The 25,576-nt window shown below is 45.4% G+C and overlaps 2 protein-coding genes and 1 long non-coding RNA gene across 10 annotated transcripts in view; 2 read left to right on the top strand and 1 right to left on the bottom strand.

Moving 5' to 3' along the window:
• EVL (Enah/Vasp-like) overlaps positions 1-3,373 on the top strand; it is a 131,917-nt gene extending 128,544 nt beyond the window's left edge. For 5 of the 7 annotated variants that reach the window (XM_037394065.1, XM_037394062.1, XM_037394063.1 and 2 more), the window contains 3 exons: positions 1,195-1,261; positions 1,648-1,705; positions 2,765-3,373. In XM_037394065.1, the coding sequence (XP_037249962.1) occupies positions 1,195-1,261; positions 1,648-1,705; positions 2,765-2,802 (163 nt within the window). In that variant the 3' untranslated portion in view covers positions 2,803-3,373. The remainder of the gene's footprint in view (positions 1-1,194; positions 1,262-1,647; positions 1,706-2,764) is intronic. The other 2 variants (XM_037394061.1, XM_037394060.1) reach the window with 1 other exon arrangement.
• Positions 3,374-5,957: 2,584 nt separating this feature from the next.
• On the bottom strand, positions 5,958-25,021 carry DEGS2 (delta 4-desaturase, sphingolipid 2). The gene is made up of 3 exons (XM_037394066.1): positions 24,885-25,021; positions 14,788-15,530; positions 5,958-8,238 (listed from the first exon to the last, which is right to left on the bottom strand). The coding sequence occupies exons 1-3, from the start codon at positions 24,964-24,966 to the stop codon at positions 8,095-8,097; spliced, it is 969 nt and encodes a 322-aa protein (XP_037249963.1). The 5' UTR covers positions 24,967-25,021; the 3' UTR covers positions 5,958-8,094.
• On the top strand, positions 9,215-21,548 carry LOC119150913. 2 transcript variants are annotated; one of them, XR_005105230.1, is made up of 3 exons: positions 9,215-9,328; positions 18,162-18,367; positions 21,190-21,548. It is a non-coding gene; the product is annotated as an uncharacterized LOC119150913 (long non-coding RNA). The 2 variants fall into 2 exon arrangements; XR_005105229.1 differs by lacking the exon at positions 9,215-9,328 and adding an exon at positions 12,205-12,286.
• Positions 25,022-25,576: the final 555 nt, after the last annotated feature.

Genomic DNA, 25,576 nt, shown 5'->3' with positions numbered 1-25,576 from the left:
TAGAAATGAAACATGGGCTATGTAAAGCAGCCAGCACGTTTTCACCACCTGTCTTCTATAATGGCATTCCATCCTGGGAGGATGAGGAGTTCAGTGGGAAATTATCCTTTCCTAGCTTAACACCTGGTATAGTGCTCAGTCTTTGATTGCTTGAATGACTTCTGGGTGGGGAGCAGAGCAGGTTTCAAAAGTGGTCAGTGGTGACCTGTTTGCATTCCTGTTTAGTTTGATGGCATTTGTATCTGTCTTAACTGCCAGCTTAGCTGTGAGATGGTAGGAGACATGTTAAGATTTTCCTGAGAAAAGGCTGCAAGATCAAGCATACCCCCAGGAGTAGCAGACTCTCAACTAGCCCCCAGTTTGGGCCCAAAGATTATGGCAAAGGTATTTGAAGGCTTTTCTACGAATTACATAGCGTGGTTAATTTTTTAACTGTTTTAGTGTTACTGATTAAAAGAGAAAGTCAAGCAGCTTCTGCTTCCTTATTTTATCAGCTGTCATCAGAGTTAAGCTCACTGACTAATACCATCCTGGCAGACTGATAACTCAAGTGTACTAGCCATTAAGGACAGATGGGTTTTGTTTCTGGGTCAGGGAAGAGTGCCTGTGCTACACAGTGCTATTGACAAGCTCCACTTGACTGAGTCAGGCCTTCCAAAGAAAGGATTACTGGGTTATTATTTTCCCTATAATATTTTTCTAACCTGTATTCTACTGTTTAGCACCCAGTTAAAGTCTAGGTGCCCAAGACAAGGTTGCTGTACAGAAAAGAGTGTGAGAGAAAACCAGACATCTAGCTTGCAAATTGCAAATGCTGTAATAAAATACATTGCCTTCAGGGCGTAAAGCCTGTTTAACATCTCAGTATTTTCTAGTCTGAAGTCACTGAGACTCACAACACCAAAAATAAAGGAGTAAATTAAGTTTCAGCACAGTCTTTGTGCTCCCTCCAATACATCTGCAATAGGAGAAAGCAGAATCTTTGGAGGTCAGGCCGCATAAAACGGGAGCAGTGTGCCGCTCTCCAGCTGCCGAACACTGCTGAGCAGCACAAGAGGGAGCCTCCAGTCCAGCATTCGAACGCGGGAGTTACTGCCGTGGGGTGGATTTCATCCGCGCCATCAGGTGTGTGCAGCTTAGTGTGCATGGCAAGGAGCTGACTGGCTTTTTTGTGCTCTTCTTCCATTTCTTAAGGATGAAGCCAGTGAGCAGCAGCAATGATGTGGCTATGGATGCCTTAGATTTTGATCGAATGAAACAGGTGAGTGAAAAGCTCTTTCACACTTACGAGATTTGGTGAACTACCCATTTTCCCCCATGCATGCGCTGTACAAGCAAAACAGCTGCTCAGTCTTTTGATTTCCTCTGTAACTAGGTGCTTAGAGAAGGGTGAGCTTAGAAGCTGGTGAGCAGCAAGAGAGCACAATCTCACTGCTATTTGATCAAGATGTCTGTACAGAAACGTGCAAATAAATATGCCAGCAGCTTCTGCATCCTTGGCCTGGGAGTGCAGATGTAGCTGTTAGTAGTGCCAGGCTCTGACCACCAGCGGAGGCGGGGGACAAGCACAACCATGTTAAACTTGCATTTTCTTCCACTTGGGTAGACGGAAATTCTGAGCAGCTGACTTGTGTTTTGTCTCATCAGGAAATATTGGAGGAAGTTGTAAGAGAGTTACACAAAGTGAAAGAGGAGATAATTGATGGTAAGAAAGAGAAAAATTATTATTTTTCTCATCTTTATGACTAATTTCCCATAGATAAGATGCTAGGAACTGCAGAGAGTTCCCTGGTGTTTTCAGACTTCTCTGAGCAGCTCTGATTTATATCAACATTTGAAGAACAAACATCTACCTTATCTGAGCTCTGATCGTGACATTGTGTTTACATCCTTTATTTTTATGCTCTTGACAAGCATTTTCACCACCAACTTGTGAGAAATTCACTGGCCGGTGTTTCTCACAGGTGGGAGGGTGAGAAAGGGCCTGCCCGTAGCCCATGGCATGTCCATTTATCACAATCAGGGAGCGTGAAATTGCTTGCAACTAGCTGGCCACACAGGTCCGGGATGAGGAGGGGACAAAGGTACCAAACTGAAAATCCTTCCCAAGCATCTTCTGTAGGCTTCCTATGCTTGAAGAGCTATTTCAGAACTTCACTCAATTACAGCTTTCCAAATAGCCATGCATTTTTATAATTCACTGAAAAGTACAGCATCTGTACTAAATGTGTCAGTACTTTTTTTATAAATTGCTCTGCCATATATGACTAAATGTATTTTTCAGGGCCATTATTGAAATGCACAGCAAAATGCCTATTTGAAGTCTGCATTAGGGCATACGAAGATGCATGTCCACACCCTGCACTCCCCATCTTAGATTCACACAGAAGGGGGAAAAGAGGAGGTTTTGAAACCGCTAAATCCATTCCCTGTCCCCTTGCCCTAGACCTGTGTGCTCACAAAACCTTGGGGTGGTTTGCAGTTGAGGACACCCTCGCCCTTAGAGTACCAACCCAACAGCTTGGCTGTCAGAGCCTCCCTGGTTCATTCCAGTACAAAATAAGACATTCACATAAACGACAGCTGCAACTTCTTAAACCAGTACTGCAGTTTGCAAACAAACTGCTGACTGCTTACCCTTACTCATCCTTTTGCCCTCCACTCATCCTTTTACCAGCGCGTACTTTCTGCAACCTCTATACTTAGCGTTTTCCATCACACTGGGTATAATGTTATGCATTAACTTTTTGGTTTGGTTTTCTAGCCATACGGCAGGAGTTGAGTAGAATCAGTACAACATAGTGATTGCAAAGCATTGGGACGGTACTAAGAATACTAGGAAGACCGGATCATTTCTAAGTGTACCAAGGTCATGCAAGATGGTGAGAGAGGACACCGGCACTGTCTTTGTTCTTATACCCTTTTTATTAGCAGACTCGGCACACTTTGAAGCTTGCTGCTGCCTTGGATTCGCTTCATTTTAAAAGTCTTAATCTAAAGAATATTAAATTTTAAATTTCTGGATTTTTTAGATTTCATCTGACACTGCACATTGGATTTGTCAGCCTTTTTTGTATTTTGTATTGCTTATTTAAATGTATTACCTTTCTTTTTAGTAGTAGATAAGAACACACGTGAACCATTTGCTTTTGATAGATGACTTCAAAGTAATTTTACTAGTAGTCTGCAATGTAAATGAAGATCCTTTGCCAACAGAAATGTATTGAGGCATCACCAGAAGAAACAGAGACATGTTAGTTGTCAGCCAACAAGTTCTTTGTCTCAGAGTTATCACAATATAAAAAAAAATGGTACGTCAGTGCATCACAGTATCTGTGTTCATATTGGTAATAAACTGTTTATTGTCCACATGGCCCTGCCTGCCTTTGTTTCATTCGTCCCTTGGGCTCCTGCACTTTTATGTCACTTGGGTTGATGACAAGAGGAAGGTGACTGAGACTCACTGTGGGGTGGCAGTTCTGCCCAGCCAGCACTGCAGAGCCTGAGCGTCTTGTGGCTGGTGCAATGGCAACAGCCCTGCCTTTGTTTAAAGGGAAACGTGGCTCTCACCTGCCCAGCCCTCCTTGTGCCGCCAGCTGAGCACCACCTCCCCCCCAGTCAGGCTGTGGCCACCTCTGGCAAAAAGTTGCAAAGTCAGTGAAGGTCAATGGCTTACGGCTCTTCTCAGGCCACCAGTAACTGTCCCACTGTGTCTCCTGCCACCACTGAAAAAAAACAGGTCCCATCAGCTGCACTCATAAGAGCTTCCAGTAAATAACAGGGAGGAATTTATGTAGAGCAAGCTACCAAAGGCATCAGGAGGATGCAAGCTGAAATCACTGGCATGGCATTGCTGAACTAAGGCTTAAGGGGAGTAATTTGTTAATATCGCACGTTTCACCTATTAATGTCGTGCAAGTCTTGAGCTTTATTTCACAGAAAGCGAAGTCAAAGCTGTGAGTGCAGGACATTGAACACTTAACAGCGCATACCCAGCCATAGCTTTCAGGTCATACAGTTTTTTTCCTTTAGAGCCATTATTTCGACCAGCACAGTCTTGGGAATTTCTGCTTGACTTACCTTGGCGCAAGCTTTACATGGCAGTAGTCTTGATACCATCTTCTTGGTAACTTTGTGCAAAAGGCAAGAAATTGGAGTTCAGCTACTGAAATCTATCAAATATTTTCCAAGCCCCTTGCTTTCCTTCAGGCCTTCCTGAAGATTTTGTTTTAAAAGCCAGGCCCCAGGAATGGTTTTGGGAGCAATGCCTGGTGCAGCAGCCCAGGAGAGTCTGTGGTTGCCCCCTTGCATGCATCCCCCAGGCCTCACAGAGCACAGCAGCGGGAGACCCAGCAGAGGAGGTGGGGTGGGCATGCTTTGCAGCTAGTTGCAAAACGATACCTGGTTTGGCTTGGAGAGCATGGGGCTGTTCTTCAGTGCTCTTCAGCCTTTTAGAAAAGAGTCCTTTTTTTACAGTGTGGTTATACTGTAGATTAAATACAGGAGAAATGGAAGAAATTTGAGTTTAATGCAACGGTGAGCTCCTGATTGCACCTGATGGCTGTTAGCTGTTAAATGCAAGCAGAAGGTGAGACAGGTTGAACAGTGGGGTAAGATTTCTAAGTGGGAACTAAAGCAGGCAGACATTGATGTGCACCACAATATGACAACCCCAGGACCACGAGAAGGAGCCTTTCCAGTATGAACGCAGACCAGTATCAGTAACAGCAAAGATTATAATGCTCTGTTGCATAAATCTTATACAGTAGCTCACATATTCCTTAATTATAAACTCATTAATGGCATACCTGACAATGGCAAGTACTTTCCAAACCTGCTGCCTCTCAGATGATCACAACCATTCTGTGAAACTCTCCCATAATCTTAATTAAGCTTCAGGAAGCTGGGGCCTGGCACGGTTCATGTTTTCCCTTGGAATGCAGCATTATGCCTGAGGTCAGTAATAACGGCATTGTAATTCAGGCCGAGCGTACAGCCTGGATACGATGTAAGCCCCTGTTAACATCAGCCACCTGCTGTAAACACAGGTTGCTTATGTTCTTCTACCTTTGCAGGCCTCATATAATTAAGACGCAATAAGGTGAAGCTCACGCAGGGCCACTCAGTCGTGCGGGAGCACAGTGGACGGGGGTGGCAGGGGAAGCCTGGCCAGCAGACGCAGGGGAGCCGTCCTGGCACCACCAGTGCTTTGCTGGTTGCCAACTTACCCCTCCGGCCACAGGGATGCGCAGGGTGGCGTATTTGCAGTCATGGCACCACCAGAAGATCTCCCCCTCCCAGACGCTAATTCAGCTTGCCTGTTGCCCCTGCAGAGAACGGTCCCTTCACGCTGGGCTGGTTGAGCCACTGCAGCAGGGCAGGCCAGAGTTACCTCATACAGCTGTTTGCTCCTCCTTGTTCCTCTTGAAAGATCATTAGTGTGGTCACACACGAAGATCTGGATTAATTTTTAAGGAAAGAATAAAACTGTACATAGCCCTAATGTACTTTTAACCCAGACCCATGTGCCCTGTGGTTATGAAAAAAACCACCCTTCTGCCAACATTACTGCAGCATTAGTGGCAAGGACAAGTGCCCATGGAGAGGACAGGTTCATGGCCTTCTCCAGCAGCATTCACACACATTGAAACTCGGCTTGCACCACGTACCTGCAGGTACCAGACTTCCAGCCACTTCAAATTCCCGCTGAGATGGACAGTGCGGAGCGGGAGAGCTGTGGGGCTGCTCAGGCAAAGCAAGCCAAGACTGCGATGGAAATACTGATGGAAGGCAGGATAAGAAGCGGTTGCCAATTTTGGTTACCCTCTGTTCATATCATAGGCTCCATGTCAGGCTAGGCTAGCAACCTATAGACCACATATGTAACTGCATCGTGGAACAGCTGAGTAAGGGAACTATTGAAAGGTCACTCACCATAGAGGAGGACAATAGTCAGATTGAGGAAGACAGTATAATCTTTATTATGGTTTTTACATTAACTTGCTAAGTTGGCCAAAAGAGTTGAGGAACAGCTTGCTAATGGCACAGAAAGTTGATTACGCGATCATGGAGTGCTAGCAGCACTGAAGTAAATTAATAAAAAACTGAAGCTCCCTGACAAGAGCACTGATACAAAGAAGTTAATAGAGGTTCCCACATCAAAGCCTCTTCTTTTGGGAGAAAAAGAGGCTTTAATAATTAAGATGTAACAACATAAGTATTTCTTCATTGAAGAACCAGCAAAGTCTGAAGTGTCAGAAGAAGCCCTGCTCTTCCTCTTCTTTTCCAGAAGCACAACCCACAGATCAAAACAGTATCTATGAATGTTGGCCCCTGCGTCAGAAAGGATCTTGCACTGCTGAGCAAATGCGGGTATCTACCCAACTGCTAGAAATCAGACAAATGAGAAAAATGGAGAAATAGAGGAGGAAGAGGAACCCAAATCGCAGCAGGCTAGCTCAGCTCCCTGGTGTGCCAGACAGACTGACTCACTGGATCCAAGGCTGTAGGAGAAACGAACAAATTTGCGTTTATTGAGGAAATCAGGCTTCCCAGGCCTAATAGCATACCTTAAGGGACCAACAAGAATGCACAATCATCCTTTTCTTTGTTACAGACATGGATTTCCAGATGAAAAACAAACAAAACGAAGTCAAACCATCAGAGGGTTAGAATGTAAGAGGACCTTTATAGATCTCTCTTTTAACCACTCAGTAAGGACAGAAATAACTTGTCAGCTTTCCAGGGTGGAGGGAAGTTACTAGATGGCATCTGAACTCCTGACTCCCAGGATATTGTTCTGCTTGGATAAAGGTATGGTGAATAAGGTTTTTGAAGATACGGAATTATTGAAGATAGCCAGAAGTTTGTAGCTGGGAGGACAGGCAGGAAGATTTAACTATTCCAGCGGGCAGAAATAACAGACTAATGTTAACGTCAATAGCACAAAGACACACAGAGGCAGAAAGAGCCCCAGCTCCGTGTTCAAGGTACACCCCCTTAACACCAGCAGTGGCAACTTATATACAGCTGAAGTATCATGTCCTTCCCAAATGTCAAGTTGGTGCCCCTTGAATGACAGAGGCAAAGAGTTACAATTATTCTGAAAGCAGTTAGGGATAAATATCACCATAACACTTCCATGTCTTTGCTGACTCATACCCTTAACAGAAAGGGGTATAACATAGAGAAGACCAAGAAAGGTGATCAGAAATAGTAATAACCTTGGCAAGCAGCAATTAAAACTAGAATCTTCCCTTTCCCAGAAGGACATACAACGGAGAAAAAGATGAGAAACGTGATGTTAGGGAATACTGTTGAAAAGGTGAGTGAGAAAGGACCACCCATTTCCTTCAGGGACACATCCATGCTGCTCATCAGACAACAAGCGGGAGGCTAAAGGAAGGGTTTTCTCCACACCGCAGCTCAGCTCTGCCAATTAGCTACACTGAGTATTAGACCCTAAGAATAGAAATGTTCAGAAAAGGTCAAACAGCAGCTACTGAAATAATGATACAAATGTACAAAAATATACACATATTCCATTTCATATACAAAATCTCTGCTACCAGCAATTATCAGAAATAACAGATCAGATTAGACAAGACATTGAGCTAAAGGCACCCTTGTGTTCTCCAGTTAGTGTCATTTACTACTGCATGCCAGTCCTCCATGCTTCCACAGTCCTGTGCACGCAGAGCATCTACTTTTAATCTGGCATAAAGAGAACCCAGTCCTAAAGTACACACACACATGCTCACACAGACACGCACCAAGCATCCTCCATTGCATGCTAGGCCAGAACTCAGACTTGGGCACACATGGTCCAGGAACTTAATTCTGAGCCTAGACCAAAGGTTCACATCATCATAGCTCACTCTAATCTAGTTTCTCAGGGTTATATACAGAAATATCCTTTATTAAAAAGGTATCAATAATAGAAAATAGGCATCCAATTGCTTCATTTTCACACTCAACCTCTTAGTCTAAGGAGCACGCATCCATGCTAACCCAGCACACACAAACATCCTACTACTGCTGCAGAAAAGTCATTCGAATGAACAAACCACCAATGCAACAGGCAGAGCTAGTCTGTTAGCTTGCTTTTGCCAGCTTGCACAGTCTCTTAACCCTTGAATAAGGACCAATAGTGTCATCAAACACAAAGGCCCACAGAACTCGAATCCAGGACTGGTGATGTGGGAGGTTATCGTAATATTCTGCTGCAATCTTCTTCACCTGGAAGAAGAAGAGAGAGAACGAGCTGTTTAGCTGCACAGTGTTGGGTGTGTTTCAGTCTTCACTTTCAGATCTGATAGCACAGACATAACCTGAAGTTGCTTGTTATTGCTTGTGAACTTCTGAAGTTCAGCCAAATGAGATGTATTTAAATACATTTAGGTACTTCTTAGCAGACTTCTGATGTAAGCGGTGCCTAAAATTAGGAAATTAGTGAAAGATGATGGATCGTTGCCTTCCGTCAGAGCTATTTTCTCTCATTTCAGGAGTCTCTTTTCTACACAATGAGATGCCTAATCCACCTTATAAATTGCCAAGACTCCAACACACTGTATTTAAAGCCCTGTTGCCTAGTCATAATACTTGTTTGCTGAGGGTTCTGACTAGGAGAGAAATACCAGTTAAGAAAATCCCAGACGCAGCCTTGCCTTCACTTCATTGACTTTCCTCCATTCTGCTACCAAGACGGAAATCTGAGAGATGGGTTCCTGCAGCAGGCAGAGGAAATTGCAGGGGCAGCCTGCTCCCCTCAGCCTGGGATTAAAGAGTTGCAAAATTTGTTATTAGATCATGAGTCTAATAAAATTTCTTCCCTGCTACAAATCCCCAGGTTTTAAGACTGTCGCCATCAGAGAGGCATCATGCATCACCGGGGATGGGGCTTGTAGTGGGAGTAGGGCCAGAACCAGAGGACAGAGAGGTTTCAAACCTGACAGATTCCAGGGACTACAAGGATTCCCAAGTAGTCCCTGCTCCAGCTAGATGCTCTGCTTTTTGAACACACTTACAAAGAAGCAGAGCCTGTTAAACTATTGTAAACTTGCACATAAACTGCTTGGGCATGGTTTTATTATAGCTCCACCTCCTAGACAAACAAAGCTCTGTTCTAGAGTAGTTTGTCTTGCTGGACAGTGTGATCTCTCTCTTTAAAAACCCTGCAGTTTTAAAGCCAGCTCTGCTGTATGCAGTACGGACCTCCAGTGAGGAGCAAAAGGGTGACACAGAAACTGTTATCCAGGAGGAGGGTCTCAGCAGCATCCCAGGTGTAACGGTGGAATCTCAACACAGCATTCAGACTGATTGTGAAGAGGTAAGAATCCCAGCAAAAGTCAAATTACAAGCCAGTATGGCTCACTGCTAGTTACCTCGTTAATTCAGCTTCCTAGCAGACACTGCCCAGTAATGTACAAGCTCTGTTAAGATCTTTTACCTCTGTACCACAGCCCCTACATACTCCTCATGCTCCCTGGCATGGTAGTGCTGTGTTGGAGGGGGGAGATTCGGTTCAGGTCTGATTGTATTCTGCCTTACACTGAACACCTCTGATTTCCTACTAATTCCCTATATCCTGTTTTAAAGTGTTTGTCTGTACTTCAAATGTGGTTAATTTTCAATGGGATTCAGACAATCCCAGCATTTCCCATTACAGGTAGCTATTAATGGCTGGAAGAAGGGTGATTTCCAGGCACGGGCTAAGATCTCTGTAGAAGCAGATTTAGTTCCCTGCGCTCCTTCTATAACCACAGCCAGAAATAATTTAATCTGGGTTTTGCATCCTCCCTTTTCCCAGCTGAGTAACCGAAATAGCCAGAGGATGAGAGGGAGGGCTGTTCAGACACTAGGCTCCCTTGAATGATAGCCACTAACGAGGCCTTACGCAAACACAAAGGGGGGGTCTCGGACACTCAGCCCCAAAAGCTTCACTCCAGCTCTGACATGGTCATTCCCTGGCACACTGGTGCTTACAGACCTTCCCTCCTGCCTCTGTTTCAGAAGTTCTGTCTGAAACTCAATTTGCAGCCATAATTCAGGCCTCACCTACACCAGCCAAGTTCGTATGGCAAGCCCCCCTTCCCCTCTTCCCCAGAACACCCACATATCCCTTGCCCACAGGAACAGCAGCCTGAATCAGACCCCTTTTTCTCAACTATTTACATTATTCTACAGAGCTCCTGATCATGGTAGATTCTGACAAGGGCTTCAGAAAGTCTGTACTGCCCCTTGCTCATGGAAGCAGAGGGCTGGACACTCACAGAAGCTAATCCAGCTTCTAGGAACAGTGTCTCAGGCAGTGGCTGTGCCCTCTGGCACCAAAGGCTAACTAAAAACTACTGCAGTGACAAAGTAGGAAAAAACGTCTCAGAGAAGAGGCCAATAAACAGCCTGTCTATGTTCAGCCCAACAGATTCTGCACTTAGAGCAAACATGAGCAGCAGCATAGTCTGGGCATAGTGCTGAAGAGCTCAGGTGGACACAACACGGCAGGGTCTGGAAACTTGCAGTAAAATACATTCCGTGCACATATTCTGCAGTTGTATTACAGATTTAAAACAGGCACCTAGAATACAAGTATTATTTGATAATTAAGACAATTAATCAAAACACCCAGCAGTGAATTCTGAAGAAAGTCATACACACCATATTCTGGAAGCAGGGGGCTCGGTCAGGGCTGGCAAGCTGCTTGCCAGTATCAGGTGGTGGCAGAGTTACTGGCTCACCAAGCCTGTCTGTGTAGCACCTTCCTACAGGGTATGGTGGCAGCTCATTCTGAATGAGAAGGTCAGGATGGAAACCACAGGAGAAGACCAGGGGCTTGCACTGGAGTGTGTTGCCCTGGATCAGCTGCAGGACAGTGACCCACACCTACACAAAGCGGTTCTTTTCCCTGCTTGGCTTTGTGCCCAGCAGCACCCTGTGCAGGAAGGCAGGCAGCACTGGCGCCACCGGCAAAGGTCCCCGTGCTCTGGGCAGAACTGCTGTAGGAGATGTACAGAAACAATGCAGAGGAGAAAGTAAGCCACAATAAAATATTTGTGACAAAGCAATAGAGAAAAAGGAAAATTTAATGAATGCAGTTAGAAGGAGGACTTCTGAAGGATTTTCTTATGGAAAAGGCATGGAAGTTTGTTGGGTGCATGTTTGCCATCACATGGCAGGAAAGAATTTTAAAAGTGGTTTCTCTTTTGCAAGTTTCCCAACAAAAGCAGCTCATCTATTGTAATTTCTTTCAGCATCTCTATACCTAAACCAAAATTATCTCCTTCTTACCTACCAGAAAATCTGGGGCAGAGAGGGCAGAAAGTACTTGGGTTTTAATGCAGATTCCCTTCTAAATACAACATAAAACTATCTATTTTTGAGGCTGGAAGAGTCATTCTCCCCATTGCATTCTGGGTGCAGTACAAAACCTGCGGATGGCAGTTTCCAGGTAGCAAGTTTTGCAGCCAGATCATAAATCATCTCAAAGGGGATGGCACTGTGACAGATTCCTAAATCCTGCTCCTGACTTCCCCCTCAAGCTCTGTATTGCATTGGAGATGATCCATCTGCTTCAATTCCTCCCTCCCTTCCTCCTTACAGATCTCAACTGTGAGTCTTAACTCATTGCTAGTTTGCGAATAGAAGGATAACAAGAGATTGCAAAGTCTGAAAGAAACTTATTAGGCACTTGGCACCTGGTATATTGAGGCTTTTCTTCAAGTCGATCAAGGTGGTAGGTAAGAAATCACATCTTTTAGACTGAAACTTTGCTTCTGGTTTTGTGCTTGCAGAGCACAGCAACAAGACCCCAGTTCTACTCCATCGTATCCCACAGACACCAAAGTTAAATGCAACCTAGTATTTCACCACAGCTGTTACAGACCCTTTGTCCTGAGGCCATACACAAGCTAGAGATCCTTATGAAAAGAAGCTGAAAAATTATGTTCAGAATGCTAGAAGGTATATTACAGAAGTTCCTCCTACAGTCCTTGACCAGCAGGGAGCACTCAAGCTAGTCCTCCTGGCCATCATAGGGTTAATGAAATCTGCAATTCAAAACCGGCACATCTACCATTTTATCCAGTCTTGTCTGTCTAATAAATCTGGTTTCATACCATGTCTTTTTTCCTTTTCCCACAAGCTTAATGAGTAACTAGTTTGCCTCTGGTAACATTGCAGTTTTTGTTGAAGTTTGTAGGAAAAGCACAGAGTTCCTCTTCCTGTCCTCTCTCTCTCTCAGTATATTCAAGGGTTCAGATTATGAAGAATGGGCCTTTTTACTCATTTGGTAAGCAATGCAATATTTTATAGTTATAAGGCTTCATGTAAAGAGTACTCTAGTCCTAAGTCTATAGTGGGGTTTTTTTGGAGCAGGTCCTTCATTATAATGTTAAATTTCATGGTCTCTTATGTAATCTCTCATTATACTAGTGGGACGAGTTCTTACTGCACACTCATGTCACTCATCTTTATTATCTATAAGCTTACAGCACAGCCTAATTCTTCCTCTTTCACATCTGTCACACTCCTAGGGTAAAGGTCTTTCCAGTGGCAAACACATTACTCAGAACATTCTGAATGACATACCTGTAACAAAGGACAAAGCTGAATTTATTTTTCCGATAAGCAAGCGGAAGAGCCAGTTACTTCCCAAGATTAAGATCCAGTTATTCTCTGATCCTATTTATCCCCTGCTCTCAATCACGCAGAAACCAAATAAAGATCTTTATTCCACTTTCTACTTGCCAATAATTAAAAATAAAAATAGCTGTACTGAGAGGTCATCCATATTACACAATTCAGCCATTAGAAGCTCAAGTGCCTCAGAGACTGGATCTGAAAAAACTGGACCTTTGCTAAGTGGAGAATTCCCTGGGAGGTTAAGCAGAAGAGAGCAAAGGGAGATTCCTACCCCTACCTATTATGAAGTTCAAACTCTAAAGCTACCCATAGAGGATCTGTCCCCTTATCTCCTTCCACCAAAGCAGCAGAGAACTTTTCAATTTGCAGAAAAGAATAACCAACTGGTTTTAATGGACAAAGGATTTTCTACAGTAACTGTTTTGCCAAGGGCTGCCTAATAGATTATTCACTTGTAATGGATCACTCATCAAAGACTCAAAGTTTTCCATACAGTTCTGTCAGGCAACAACGACTGACAAGCCTGACATCCCCCCCACCAGCAGCACAAGTCTCGGTTGCCCAAGAGCTGGAAACACATGAACACGAGCACATGAAATTCAACTAATAACTCTATCCTCTTTACACAGGAGGGCAGACACTTCCAGCTGCTGCACTGCCTTGAGGAATGAGGCTCAACTATTTGTGGTGTGGGTGGGGAAGAGCTTTCCAGGTCTCAATCAGGTCTGGAGCAACAGTCCCAGCAAGTTCAATTAGTCACTCACCTCCCTTGTGTAAGATAGAGCCCTAAACTCCTTCTCTTCTTCTATTTGCATTTCAGTAATCTAAGTATCTAAGCCGATCTAACAAGTTTGAACACTTGAAACTGAAGTTAAGCTCGTGCACTTCCCGGCTGAGCTATGGGGTGTATCACAATGGGAGTGCCTGAGAGGAGAGCTTCACATGTGAGCGTGGGCTGCTTAACCAGCAACTCTGAACCCCACCAGGAATGGCCAGCTCCTCCAGGACAGGCCTCCAGCAGTAAAGGAGGTGTGTTAAAACAGAACTGCTGGTTATACAGAGGCAGCCCACACTCTTCTACACCACAAGAAAATCTCCTCTTGTTTTGAATCTCTTCTCAGACAGTGTTTCTGTGATGAAGAACATTGACCCATAAAGCAGGGTTTGCCTGGATATACCACCGTAACAGTAGTACCTGTTGTGGCAGTAGTGGGGAGGTCACAGCTCCTGAACCTCCAACCCCTCAGCTCTGCCTCCCCCTCATGAGGATGCTGCAATAGCAGCCCCCAACTGTGCATCAGACCAGAGACAGAAGATGTTTCCTTCCCTCCATGCCAGAGGATTTGTACGTAGGAGTAACACTTCGAAGTCACGTACCTCTAACGCTGTGAGCACCTGCTGAGGAACCCTTGTATTTAAACCCAGAAGAGCAGCTACATACCTGGAGGGAAACTGAAAACCATTCCTAGACACCTGGGCTTTGCAAATTTGATTCCCACAACTGATAAAATGTAAACAAAAAGGGCCTTGACTTTCAAAAGAGGAAAGCCACAGCACTTTCCCAATGACAGATCAGGCATCCTCTGTTTCTGTGGGTGGGGCAGCAGAGCTGAAACAGGTCATGTAGAGTGGGGCTTTATCTTCTAGTGCTATTTGTGTCAGGCTGGAACATGCCCCGATACTTATGCCATCTCAAAAACAGAAAGACTTTTTTTTAATGTTAATCAAGCAATATAGTTAGCAGATTGATCATCAGACAAATTTCAAGTAGTAATTGCCACCTGCCTCACTTTAGACAGCCCTTTAAACTTCCCAAGAGATGAAACCTAGTGGCTAAGGGAATGAAATAGAGAAATTCAGAGCACTGTGGAGGATTTTATCATGCCAAAAGTATTCCTCAAGCCCTCTGAGGCTCAGATGTTCTTATTTCCATCAAATAAACTGTTACAACCATTTGGCAGCCATTTCTCTCCATCTCCTGCTTAAAATGAAAGAATTAGAAACAAATTCAAAAAGTGCTTTTTTTTCCTTTTTTTTTTTCTTTTAAAATAGATCTGTTGCTATGATTTGAAGTCATTTCTTTGAGACAGTTTAGCAGCTTTTATAAAAATCCAATTCACAATTCACTAGTGCTCATGCCATACTTACCATCGGCAATCTGCAGCCGGGAATGCTGGGGAAGTCATGATGCTCCATGTGGTAGCCTACATTAAAGGTGAGCCAATTCAGAGGCCCGTAATAAGAGTATGTCTCATACCCTTTTAAAAACATGTAATGTTCTGCTATGAAGTGCCCAGAAATGGGATGCAAACCCATGCAAAGAATTGAGCCTGCTATTAAGTAAAAAATAGGTTTGAGCCCCCAAAAGTAGTAAATTAAAAGGTCTATAGAAAACTGGATGAGAGCGTTAAAAATTTCCATCCGTGTAATTGCTTTGGGGTTCACATACAGTGGTCTCAGACTGTAGAACAGAGGTTGGAGGAAAAGCCAAAGCAGTTTCCGAAGCGGTGTACAGAAGAACCAGCCTTCAAAGTCTGTAGGAATATCCACATCCAGGCTGTCCCCACCAAGGTACCGATGATGGTCAATGTGGTATTTCTTGAAGGAGGCAGAATAAGGGATGCCAATTGGCAAGTTGGCAAAGACTGCAAACCATCTGTTCCACTTGGCCTGCTTGTTCCCAAAGGCGACGTTGTGTGAAATATCATGGATGGCTAGGGTCAGAGAATGGTTGACACAACCCCCAAAAGCATAAGCCCAGAAGAAAATCCATTTCCAAGACAAGTCTTTCACCAGGTAGCAGGCTAGAAACTGCGTGAAGACCATTCCAGATACAATCCACTTTAACTGTGGATCCGGTCCCATCAAAGCCTTGATCTCTGGATACTTTGCTAAAGGGTAAAATGCAGAGAAAAATCTCATTAGATCACAGTTAGGTAAACATAACCACCACTGGTCTGAGCAGTGATGTCTGAGGCCCTGTTTTCGCAAAATGGCAATTCCGGAGCAGGACTGCCACTACAGTGAGAGCTTTACTAGTGATTTGAGTCCATTCCCACTTCCAGCATCATGTCCAATTGTGATTGATATAGACACATATATTGGGACATATACAAAAAAAATTACCCCAATGGTCAATATGTGGCATCACGTGCCTTTACAACGATGAGCATTAGTATGCCAAAGCCCACCAGATTTAAGCTCCAAGAAGTACCTTCTGTCAAATTTTTAACTCCTTTTTTATTTTGCCCAGTCCAGATGCTGTTCTCCACAAAAGGGTTACAACTGCCTGCTTTGTAGCCTTTTTTACACTGTTGCTTCATACATACTAGCAGAGGAAAGAGGGTTGACCAACAGGCTCACCAGGTTTTGCTCTGTGGGTAAATGACAAATGCAGCATTAAAAAAAAAAAAAATCCTAAGTATTCTGAGTGTTCACCAATGCTTACAACATGTACAACTCTTTGCAGATGGTAACATCGCAAGAAAGTCAGTAATATTATCAGGAATTTGTAAGACGCCAAATTTGTCTCTGTTCCCAAGTCACATACCAAAACCAGGTACAAAAGTCACATAAGTAATCACACAACAGCTTCATGTGGCCTCACAAACACTGCAATACAGCATCAGAGAGACACGGGCTAGGCTGGCCAGGGCTGACTCGCGTCAGGCCAGAAAGAGCTTACAGAGCTTGGGTTCCACTGGCCTTTCTTTTGCCCTTTTAAGAGAAAGAAAATACGCAGAAGCACCATTTATCTTCTAGGTGCTGTTCATTGCTTCAGGTCGCTTCTCTACAAACCTACACTTCACACATCCAGTATTAACTTGCACATGAATTTTATCACTGTTTTATGGCTTTTACCCACCTGCTGGTCTCCCTCCTTTAACTCATACTCTGCATTTCTCAGTAATTACAGATTACACAGGTAAAACTGTGGGACAAGTCAGTCATTCTGAACCCTGAGGTTACACAGTGTGCCCCCTGTAAGTTTGATAGGCCCATTTTATGAATAGAAAACTATCATCTGAGTGTCACAGTATGATACCATTGCAGGAAAATCAGATTATAACGATTTTCACCTAGGCAGCTGTATATACTATAAACAAATACTGGAGACAATACACCCAACTTCATGTGACCTTGCAAGCAGTGGCAGGGACTGAGTGCAGGATGCAGAAGGGCTTTTACAGAAGCGAGCCCTGAGAAGTTTGCAAAAATTCAAAGACTGAGCACTGCTTAAGAAAGCAGGTTGTTGTAGTCATGCTCTGCAACCATTCCAGCAACTTCTGAGCCTGTTGGCCAACTTCAACCCAGCTTGACAGAGGTTAGAGACAATGAAGATTAGAAAAACGCTGCAGAAGATGATGAGAAAAGAGGCATTCTTGATTCTTCCTCTTCTGAGGACAAGGGGGCAAAAATCATCATGAGGAGTATTCAGGCAAGAGAGAGATTTTCCAAGTGGTGGGCCAGCTCTAATAAAAGTTAACACCTTTCTAAAGTCAGCCAAACTTTTTGATAAACATCTCTGGAAAGCACAGGGCTTTTTTGTTTTGCTGTTTTGGTTTTGTCCTTGTTTTCACAATTTTTGAAATTAAAGTTTTCACCCTAGAAATGCTAACATGCTAGAAATTGTTCTCTGGTACCTAGACAGGTACCAAAATTTTTACACAAAGTGCTGGGATACCCACTCTAAAGAATAACTTGATATAATGACCTGGTCAGAAAATATGTTACAGAAATACAATCTTATGTAGCTTAATGTCCTGTTTAGGGACATCTGTCCAAAACCCAGAAAACCCTTTAATAAATTTCCAGTCATGCAGTTGGTAAGTATAAGTTACTGCAGTCACCACAAGAGATGATGTAACACAACCAAATCTGTTCCTCAGCCCGGTCAAACTAAGGCCACTTTGACCAAAAAACGTGTTAATGGGATGGGAAAATAAGAGCTGCTTTATATTGTAGTTTAAGAACAGTGAAATTTTTTGACCTATTTCTTTTCACAGCAGCTAACAGGGATTGCAGATTACATTTAATAGGTTTCAGAGTAGCAACCAGCAAGCAGCAGCAACGCAGGTAGGTTGCATTTATCGCCAGTGACAGCTATTAAGTAACTTGCTAGGGTTTAATATTAAATTCAACACATGATTAACTCCTCTCCAACAGTATATTTTTGCATACTAGTTAAACCACAATACTGTGTCTGTTTATCATTAATACTGATAAAACCTTCCTGTTTCCATGGCATGGAGAAACCTCAGGGAGGCTGAGAGGTGGGGCTGCTAGGCTCACTAGAAGCCCCGCAGGTGGAATAAGAGGGCAGAGACCTTTCTGTTCAGGAGTGCTCCACATGCAAAGTGTTGAACGCTGACCCTTTCAAAACCTGAGGCCAAGGACTCTTCAGTGAAACACATTTAACTCAGATTAAGCGATCCTGATGACTGCAGTTTATATATAGCACACTGACACAAAGATGTGACAACATAAGTATCTCATTTTTCTTCCATGTTCATGCTTTGCAGTTAGCTGAACAAATGCTGGCAAGGCAACACTGAGCACTTACAGTCGGAAAACCTGGACAACCCTGTAAGGCTGCTGTGACAAGTGTCTGTAGGTGCTGCGCAAACCAGACATCGGCCATCTGCATGTCCCGAAGGCAACAGAGAGTCAGAGACAGAGCTACTGTGCAGTGCCGAACCAGGAGCCACAAAGGACTGTCAGCCACACGGTAATGACCACCTTCATCTCCTACACATTAGACTTGGAGAAGTAAACAGACACCTACTCTCCACTCTTGAAACTGCTAGAGTTTCACACTATAAGGCATCTGAGCAGATAGTTTCATCATGCTGCTCTTCCTGAATTGCTTCCATTATGGTCTTCCTGGGCACTTTTCCATTATAAAAGTGATGAGCTTCTATATGGCCAGAGTCCATTGCTTCCCAATAAGCACTGGGTCAGGACTAATACATGATGATGGGCATAAGATGTAATCTATAGTGAGCTCTTCATTACGCATAATCATGGCATACAGCAGGCAGATGAATAGGAGGCGGGGGGGGGGGGGGGGGGGGGGGGGGGGGGGGGGAACACAAACAAGCCATCATTCAGCCCTTCTAGATAAGGAGGGGAGGGGTGCAGACCCCACAAGTTAACGTGACCACACAGGAGTGAAATTTGCCTTTTACAGTCCACCGGGACCAGGAGAGCTCCAGCTACTCTGATGTCTCCAGAGCACATTCTCCAGCTTCTAGCTTACTGAGAAAGCCTGTTAGCTCGGCCCAGCAGACAGCTTATCCACACGTGCTGCTTCTAGTCGTCCAAACTGAGCCACGCTCCTGCCGTTCGGAGCACGGGGATACCGGTACAGACGTGCAACAGTGCGAAAGCATGACTTTGTCTCCAAGGTCAGCGCACTGCAAAAGCAGTGCAGGCACTTTAGTACAGTAGGTAGATGTAGTTAATAATTCTGCCCAGTCAGCTCCACGGTCTCTATACCATAACTTCAGAGCAGCTGCAATCTGCACTGCTATGGTGAAAGCTAGCATTTCCCCACTGGTACCACTGTGTGGATGAAAGAACAGCAGTCAAGAGAGAACAAACACTACAGGTATATTTTCAGAAGCATTCATGATTCTGAAACAACTCATTTACTGAATTAACATTTCACAGAGATCATTCCACTGCTGTGTGTAAGCATCAGTCACCTTTCTAGAGGCATGCCTCACTCTGAAACACTGCTGACAAATTACCCTGACTACGTATATTTTCCCAGGAGCACTCACCATAGCCCTACAGTGATCCTCAGTTAGGGCTGGAGTAATTGTTCCTGGAGAAGCTGCCAGTTGCTAGGTCCTGATGTTCCTCCTCCTCAGGAGATGGGAAATCCCTTGTTCCAAACCCTCCCTCATCCTCTGTTCCCACTGACAAAGTTCCTGAGATGCCTCAGGAAGGACCCAGTTAGACCTCAGTGACAGCACCAGACACAATTTCTCACTGATGCAACACCCATACTTAGATCTTGCACGTTTCAGCATACATGGGATTTGGATGTGGGCGTGAGCAGGAGCCATCCACAAACACAGAGGTGATGGAGGTTTAAAGGAGCAGCAGCCCTGCCCACATCCACAAGAAGCTAGTAGTAACAAGAGAAGAAATTTATTTTTTTCATCTTCCTTTATCTTGACCACAAGTGCAGCATACAGGTATAGTCAAAGTAGAGATACTACTCAGTATAAGACTTTAGAAGGCCTGTTAAAGAGAAGGGGTGGGGGGGGAGCGGAGAAGATCTCTGTGATGCTGCTGTCCTGGACTATGTCCTATTGACTGTAAGTTCCTGCCAGAACGAATAAGAGACACCAGGCATAGGCTGTTAGCTTTACTACCCCTTGCCCTATGCTGGAGCTGCTATTCATACAAAAAAAAAAAAAAATTCAAAACAAAAGAAGTCAGTTTGCTGACATGATAGTGTTTTTTCTTTTAGCAGCTCAGCTCATGAACATGCTCATGAGCAGCACAGCACACTTGAGTTCTCAGTACAGGAAAGACATGGACCTGTTGGAGTATCCAGAGCAGGGCTACAAAAATGATCAGGGGATGGCACAACTTCTCCTGTGAGGAAAGGCTGAGAGTTGGAGTTGTTCATCCTGGAGAAGGGAACGCTCCAGGGAGACCTTATTGTGGCCTTTCAGCACTTAAAGTGGGCTTATAAGAAAAGAAAGATGGGGATAGACTTCTTAGTAGCGCCAGTCGCAATAGGACAAAGCATAATGGTTTTAAACTAAAAGAGGATAGATTTAGACTACATGTAAAGATTGTATTTTTTTTTTTTTTATGATGAGGGAGGTGAGACACTGGAACAGGTTGCCCAGAAAGGTGGTAGGTGCCCTATCCCTGGAAACATTCACAGTCAGGTTGGACGGGACTCTGAGCAACCTGATCTAGTTGAAGATGTCCCTGCTCATTGCAGGACTAGATGGTCCCTTCCAACCCAAAATATTCTATGATTAATTCAAACCATACATGAACCAGTACACAGGTAGACATAGGTCAACGTGCATGACAAAAACTTCTGGCTTTGCAGAGTCTCCTGCCCCCTCCAGTATGTAAACTAGTAAGAAACCTTTTCGGCGCAGCTAACTACACTCAAGTTTTACACATCCACTGTGCAAGTGCAAGGGTCTTAATCTTCTATTTTCCACACACAAGCTCCTAAATGCCTTTGTGCTAGCTGGTGCAAGGGAGCTGGGTCACTCAGAAGTGGCCATCAGAGGCAAAGCACCACAGTGGTGCCACATTGCTGGTGCAGAGATGGATGATGCCTGAACCTCAGTATGACAGCAGCTACGATCTGTTTGTTTTTGCTTGTGTATCAGCTGGTTCAGAGTAAAGAGAGGTAGGAACGCTAAGAAGAGGGCTTCCAGCTCCCTCTGAAACAAAAACCTGCAACATGGTGTAAGCTGAAGCCTTCAGTTGCACTTAATACATTTTCAGCAGAAGACCACAAGTGCATAAACCAGTGACTTTCTGCCCATGTGATTTATTTTATAGATGACGCCCACAGGGAACTGGTGTGAGCACTGAGATCGCAGCTATTCTGAATGTGCTGATCACAGAACGTGCACATCAGTGACAGCACTGGGCCCACATACTGCAGCATAACGGGAAACAAACTCAGTTTCTTCGCCAGAAGCATACATAGTTCAGAGCTTTGATTTCAGCTGAAAAGATATGCATCTTGCACACTTCAATAGGTACAATTTATCAGAATTTTCATAAATGTGGGGTTTAAAGAGGCAACAGAAGAGTCAGCTGGAAGAAACAGAAGACTAATCTCTAAAGAAGTGGGCAGAGCTGGAAGTTATTACACTCAGATTGGCTAAATGTAAAATAAAATGGATTTGGGTTTTTTACTTTGTTCTAGCTCCCCCACCCCATAAGCTAACACCTCAGCCTTTCTACAGGATAAAGCACATAGAAAACACTTGCACCATCTCCACTCCAAAATGACTTGCCAAAGAACCAATTCTTAATTATTCTTGGATGTTAGATCACATTCAGATGCTCCTAGCCTACCCTGAGCAACCTTGATTAAGCCCACATCCTCAGGAGTAAACAAGTGCTTCCCTAAGGATCCTGAGAGGCAAGACATCTTCTGACCAACCTACAGTAATTTTATAAAGTTAGATCCAACCCAGAGCACAAATAAGATCTCATTCTTTCCATCCCATAACATATTGTTCACTTCTTGCACTTGGAAAACTATTCACAGGTGAAATGACCATTCATTGTGTGCTCATAGCGTTACCAGCATCTGAGCAATGATTTTTTCATCTTCTCTCAGGACCAAAAAAACACCAGTACTTCCCACTGTGGAAGACCATAGCTCTCAAAGTGTTCAACCCAACAGACCCTTACTGCCACTAAAGTAGAAATTCTATTTCTACTAGAAGTAGATACCCCCTCTATATTATACCCCATGTTACAGCTCCCTCTAATAGCACTTGTGTAATTATACGGCAAGGATAAGCAGATCCAGACAAAAAACCCAAAACTTTCCTCCATTGGATTAGTTTCCAGCGAGGACTTTCCCTAACACAGCTCACTGCAGCATTACACCAACCTCAGTCCTGACACAAGACAGTAACAGGCTTTTCATACAAGAGGGTGAGAGAACAGCAATGAAACAATTCAATTTCATAAACTGAAAAGCATGAATAATGCCTTCAGGAACATGATTAAAATGATCAGGGCCAAAGTGCCAGCTTGGCAACAGATCGCCGCTGGAACTTTGAAGCAGTTGGCACCTAGACAGCACCAAGCACAAGCTACATTTTAATATCTGAAGTCCAAGCGGAAGATACTACAAATAGATAAGAGAGAAAGTATCACCTCTCCCTTGTGCAAAATGTTGATGTATTTGCTGGTATAATTATAGCCATTTGGAATCACATCCCTAGTAGGTCGGTTCGTCTAGTGCAACAGTGTCTTGCCGTAAGTTAGCTTCCAGCCAGCCCAGCTGATACACACGGCTCACAGCTCTGCTGCTCAGAGAAGCCATGGATGCCCCAATGCTGGAAGGGTTCAAGGTCAGGCTGGACAAGGCTTTGAGCAACTTGAGCTAGTGAAAGATGTCCCTGCCCATAGCAGAGGATTGTACTCACAAAGTTATCATTCAGACATATTGTCACGGACTACAAAAATCTTAGACACCTCGGCTCCTAACTCTCAAGCCAGGACATACAACTTTGTGACTGACCATTAGTATCTCTCAGTTGCTCTATAAGAACATAGTGGACCAACAGCTTTTGGCAACACCCCCTTACGTAGAAAGAAACTGCCTTATATGTTTATCAGTTTGCCCATATTTTTTTCCTAATGGATAATTTCAATTTGCATTTAAATCCAACTAGCCATGCCTGAGACCAACATTTCAAAAAGCTGCAGCCTGAACAGAAAACAATCAAGTTTCAGTGCTTAGCAACTAAATCATTAACCTATTGGGAAGAAAATACTTCCTTTACCAGCATGGAATGCTGTCCTCAAGGCACTGCTATATACAAAAATGTAAAATATGTAGATGTTTACAGATATTTGTTCATACGTATGTAAGATTCTTACAGCACGCTCCAGCTCAATAGGCACTAGACACTTTGGTAAGTACATACTCTAGGTACATACAGGGGTTTGCTGACCCTCAGGCTTTGAATAATATAGTGATGTTCATTATACCAATATATTATGGGATATCATTACAGTTTCAATAACTTTTGGTAACACTTTGATATCTGTGACATTAGCCTCATGATCCATTCTGCCTTGTCAGACACAGACTGCTCTGCCCACATCTTCCATGTCTCTCTTTTGATGTTGTATTTCTCCATGACCTTCCTTCTGCTCCCACAGCTGGGGCAGGGGGGCTGCGAGGAAAGAGGCAGACCTTGATTCCAATTGTTAGTTCCGAGTCCAAAGAGAGTGGGGGCAAACCTCTGCAAGTATGCAGTTGAAAGGTCCTACAAAGAGTTTGCTGCAGCAAGGGCAAGGCAGCACTCCCATCACTCCATTACCTCCTTACAACACAACTTCATCACAGTTTGCAGTCCCCACTCTACAGCAAGATCAGGAAAGCAAGAGATTCGGTAAGGGAGAGATCACCATGCACACTCCTACCTGTAGCTTTCCAAAACATAGTTCCTTTGACCAAAAGGATGAGTAGCATGACACCAAGAAGCATCATTTTACATAATGACATCTTTTGACTCTCTATCATGATTACACAGTAAAATAATTATTATTTTACTGGATATAATTCAAACCTGCACCAGGATATTCCACCACTGCAATTATACTGGAAATGTTTTTGTAATTTACATTAACCATGGATTAAATCTATCAGATTGTGGAGGAGTTAAAAAACTACACCCAATTATCATAGACCCTGTGCAGCACCTCAGCCATAAACTCAGTGCCTTCCTTTATAAAAGATCTTTTAAAACTTTATCCTACTCATTAGAGAAGGAAAAAAGAAACCCAAAACAACAAACCAACTGAACAACCCAAATTAAAAAAACAAAACCAAAACCAACCAAACAAAAAAAACCGGGGGAAATAAGTTCTTTATTACAAAAATGTTGAAAATATATTCTGCAACAATTCTGAATTACTAGTTCTTCTCAGCAACCATCTTCAGAGAAGCCCAAACCCCCAAGCCAAAAGCCAAACCCTCCCAACTCACATACATACTCGTGCAGGCTGCGTGCACCTGCAGCGGGCACTTCCCACCGCTCCCTGAAGCGCCCACCCGCATCCCCGCTTACCGACGGCGCTGCCCGGGCACCGGGAGGACCCGCCCGTCGGCGCGCTCCCAGCCGCCCCCCGGGCCCGCAGCGCTGCCGCCCACCGCGGGCCCCCGCCGGCAGCTGCCGCCAGCCCCGGCCGAGCCCGTGCAGCCCCGGCCACCGCCCGCCCCGCCATGTCAGCCCGCCGCCGCCGTCCCTGCCGCCCGGGGAACCCCCCAGCCGCCGGCGCCCCCCGCCGCCTCCGGAAGGCGGGGCGGCCCCGGGAGAGCGGCGCCCCCCGGGGAAAACATCCCTGCGAGCCCACCGGGCTGCAGCCCCCGCCGCCTGGCCGGTGCCCCGAGCCGCTCTCGGCGGCACCTCCGCTCCGCCCGCCCCTCCCCGTCCAGCGATGCTATCCAGCCCGGCTGCCCGCCCCGACGGCGGCCGCTTCCGAGCCCCTGGACGTACCCAGGATCTCCTTCCTGCGCTGCGTGTGGGGCTGCTCCGTGTAGACCCACTCGAAGTCCCCGCGGGTGACGCGGTTGCCCATAGCTCCCGCCGCGCTGCGGGCCGCTCCGCGCTGCCCTTATAGCTGCGCGCCCGGCGGAGGGGCGGCCCCGCCCGTGCCCGTGCCCCCGCCCCGCCGGCTGCCTCTCGCCTGCGGCGGGCACCGGGCTGCGGGGGAGCTGCGCGGCGCCGCTCGGGTGTGCGGGCGACGGGGAGCTACAGAGCCCCCCGGGCTGTGCAGGGGCGGGCCGGGGATGAGAGCGCCTCGGGGGGGGACCGCCGAGGTTCACCTTGCCGTCGAGGCCCGGGGGCAGCCGGGCGAGGTGCGGGGGGGGGAGCGGCAGTTTGCAGGGCGGCGGGACCCCCACAGTGCCGGTGCCGGCCCACCGGGGCTCAGCGCAGCCACTCCGGCCGTCCCTCGTGGGCCGGTCTCAGGGCGCCCACCGGCGCTGCAGGCGGGTCCCCGGGCACTTGCAGACGATGCTTTTGGGAAGCAAGGGCAGCCCGAACGCCACACACCCAGCGCCACAGCCCTAGGCATAACGTGGCTCGGAGCAAAGCCCAGCCACCTGAGCTCCTCCCAGGGCTGGGAGACCTGGGACGGCGCGGAGATGACCAACGCCTGCCACACATTTCCCTGGCGCCCTGCCAAC

The sequence above is a fragment of the Falco rusticolus genome, chromosome 7, assembly GCF_015220075.1.
Source record: "Falco rusticolus isolate bFalRus1 chromosome 7, bFalRus1.pri, whole genome shotgun sequence".
In the NCBI taxonomy this organism is placed as follows: Eukaryota; Metazoa; Chordata; class Aves; order Falconiformes; family Falconidae; genus Falco; species Falco rusticolus.
This window is presented reverse-complemented; position numbering and strand designations above follow the sequence as displayed.

Bases quoted from the DNA above. Each gene is read 5' to 3' on its own strand.
- DEGS2 (XM_037394066.1), bottom strand. From the start codon at position 24,966: ATGGGCAACCGCGTCACCCGCGGGGACTTCGAGTGGGTCTACACGGAG. The intron at 15,531-24,884 runs GTACGTCCAGGG...TTTACCCTTTAG, and splicing joins GCGCAGGAAGGAGATCCTGG to CAAAGTATCCAGAGATCAAG. The intron at 8,239-14,787 runs GTAAGTATGGCA...TTCTTCTTCCAG, and splicing joins CCGGCTGCAGATTGCCGATG to GTGAAGAAGATTGCAGCAGA.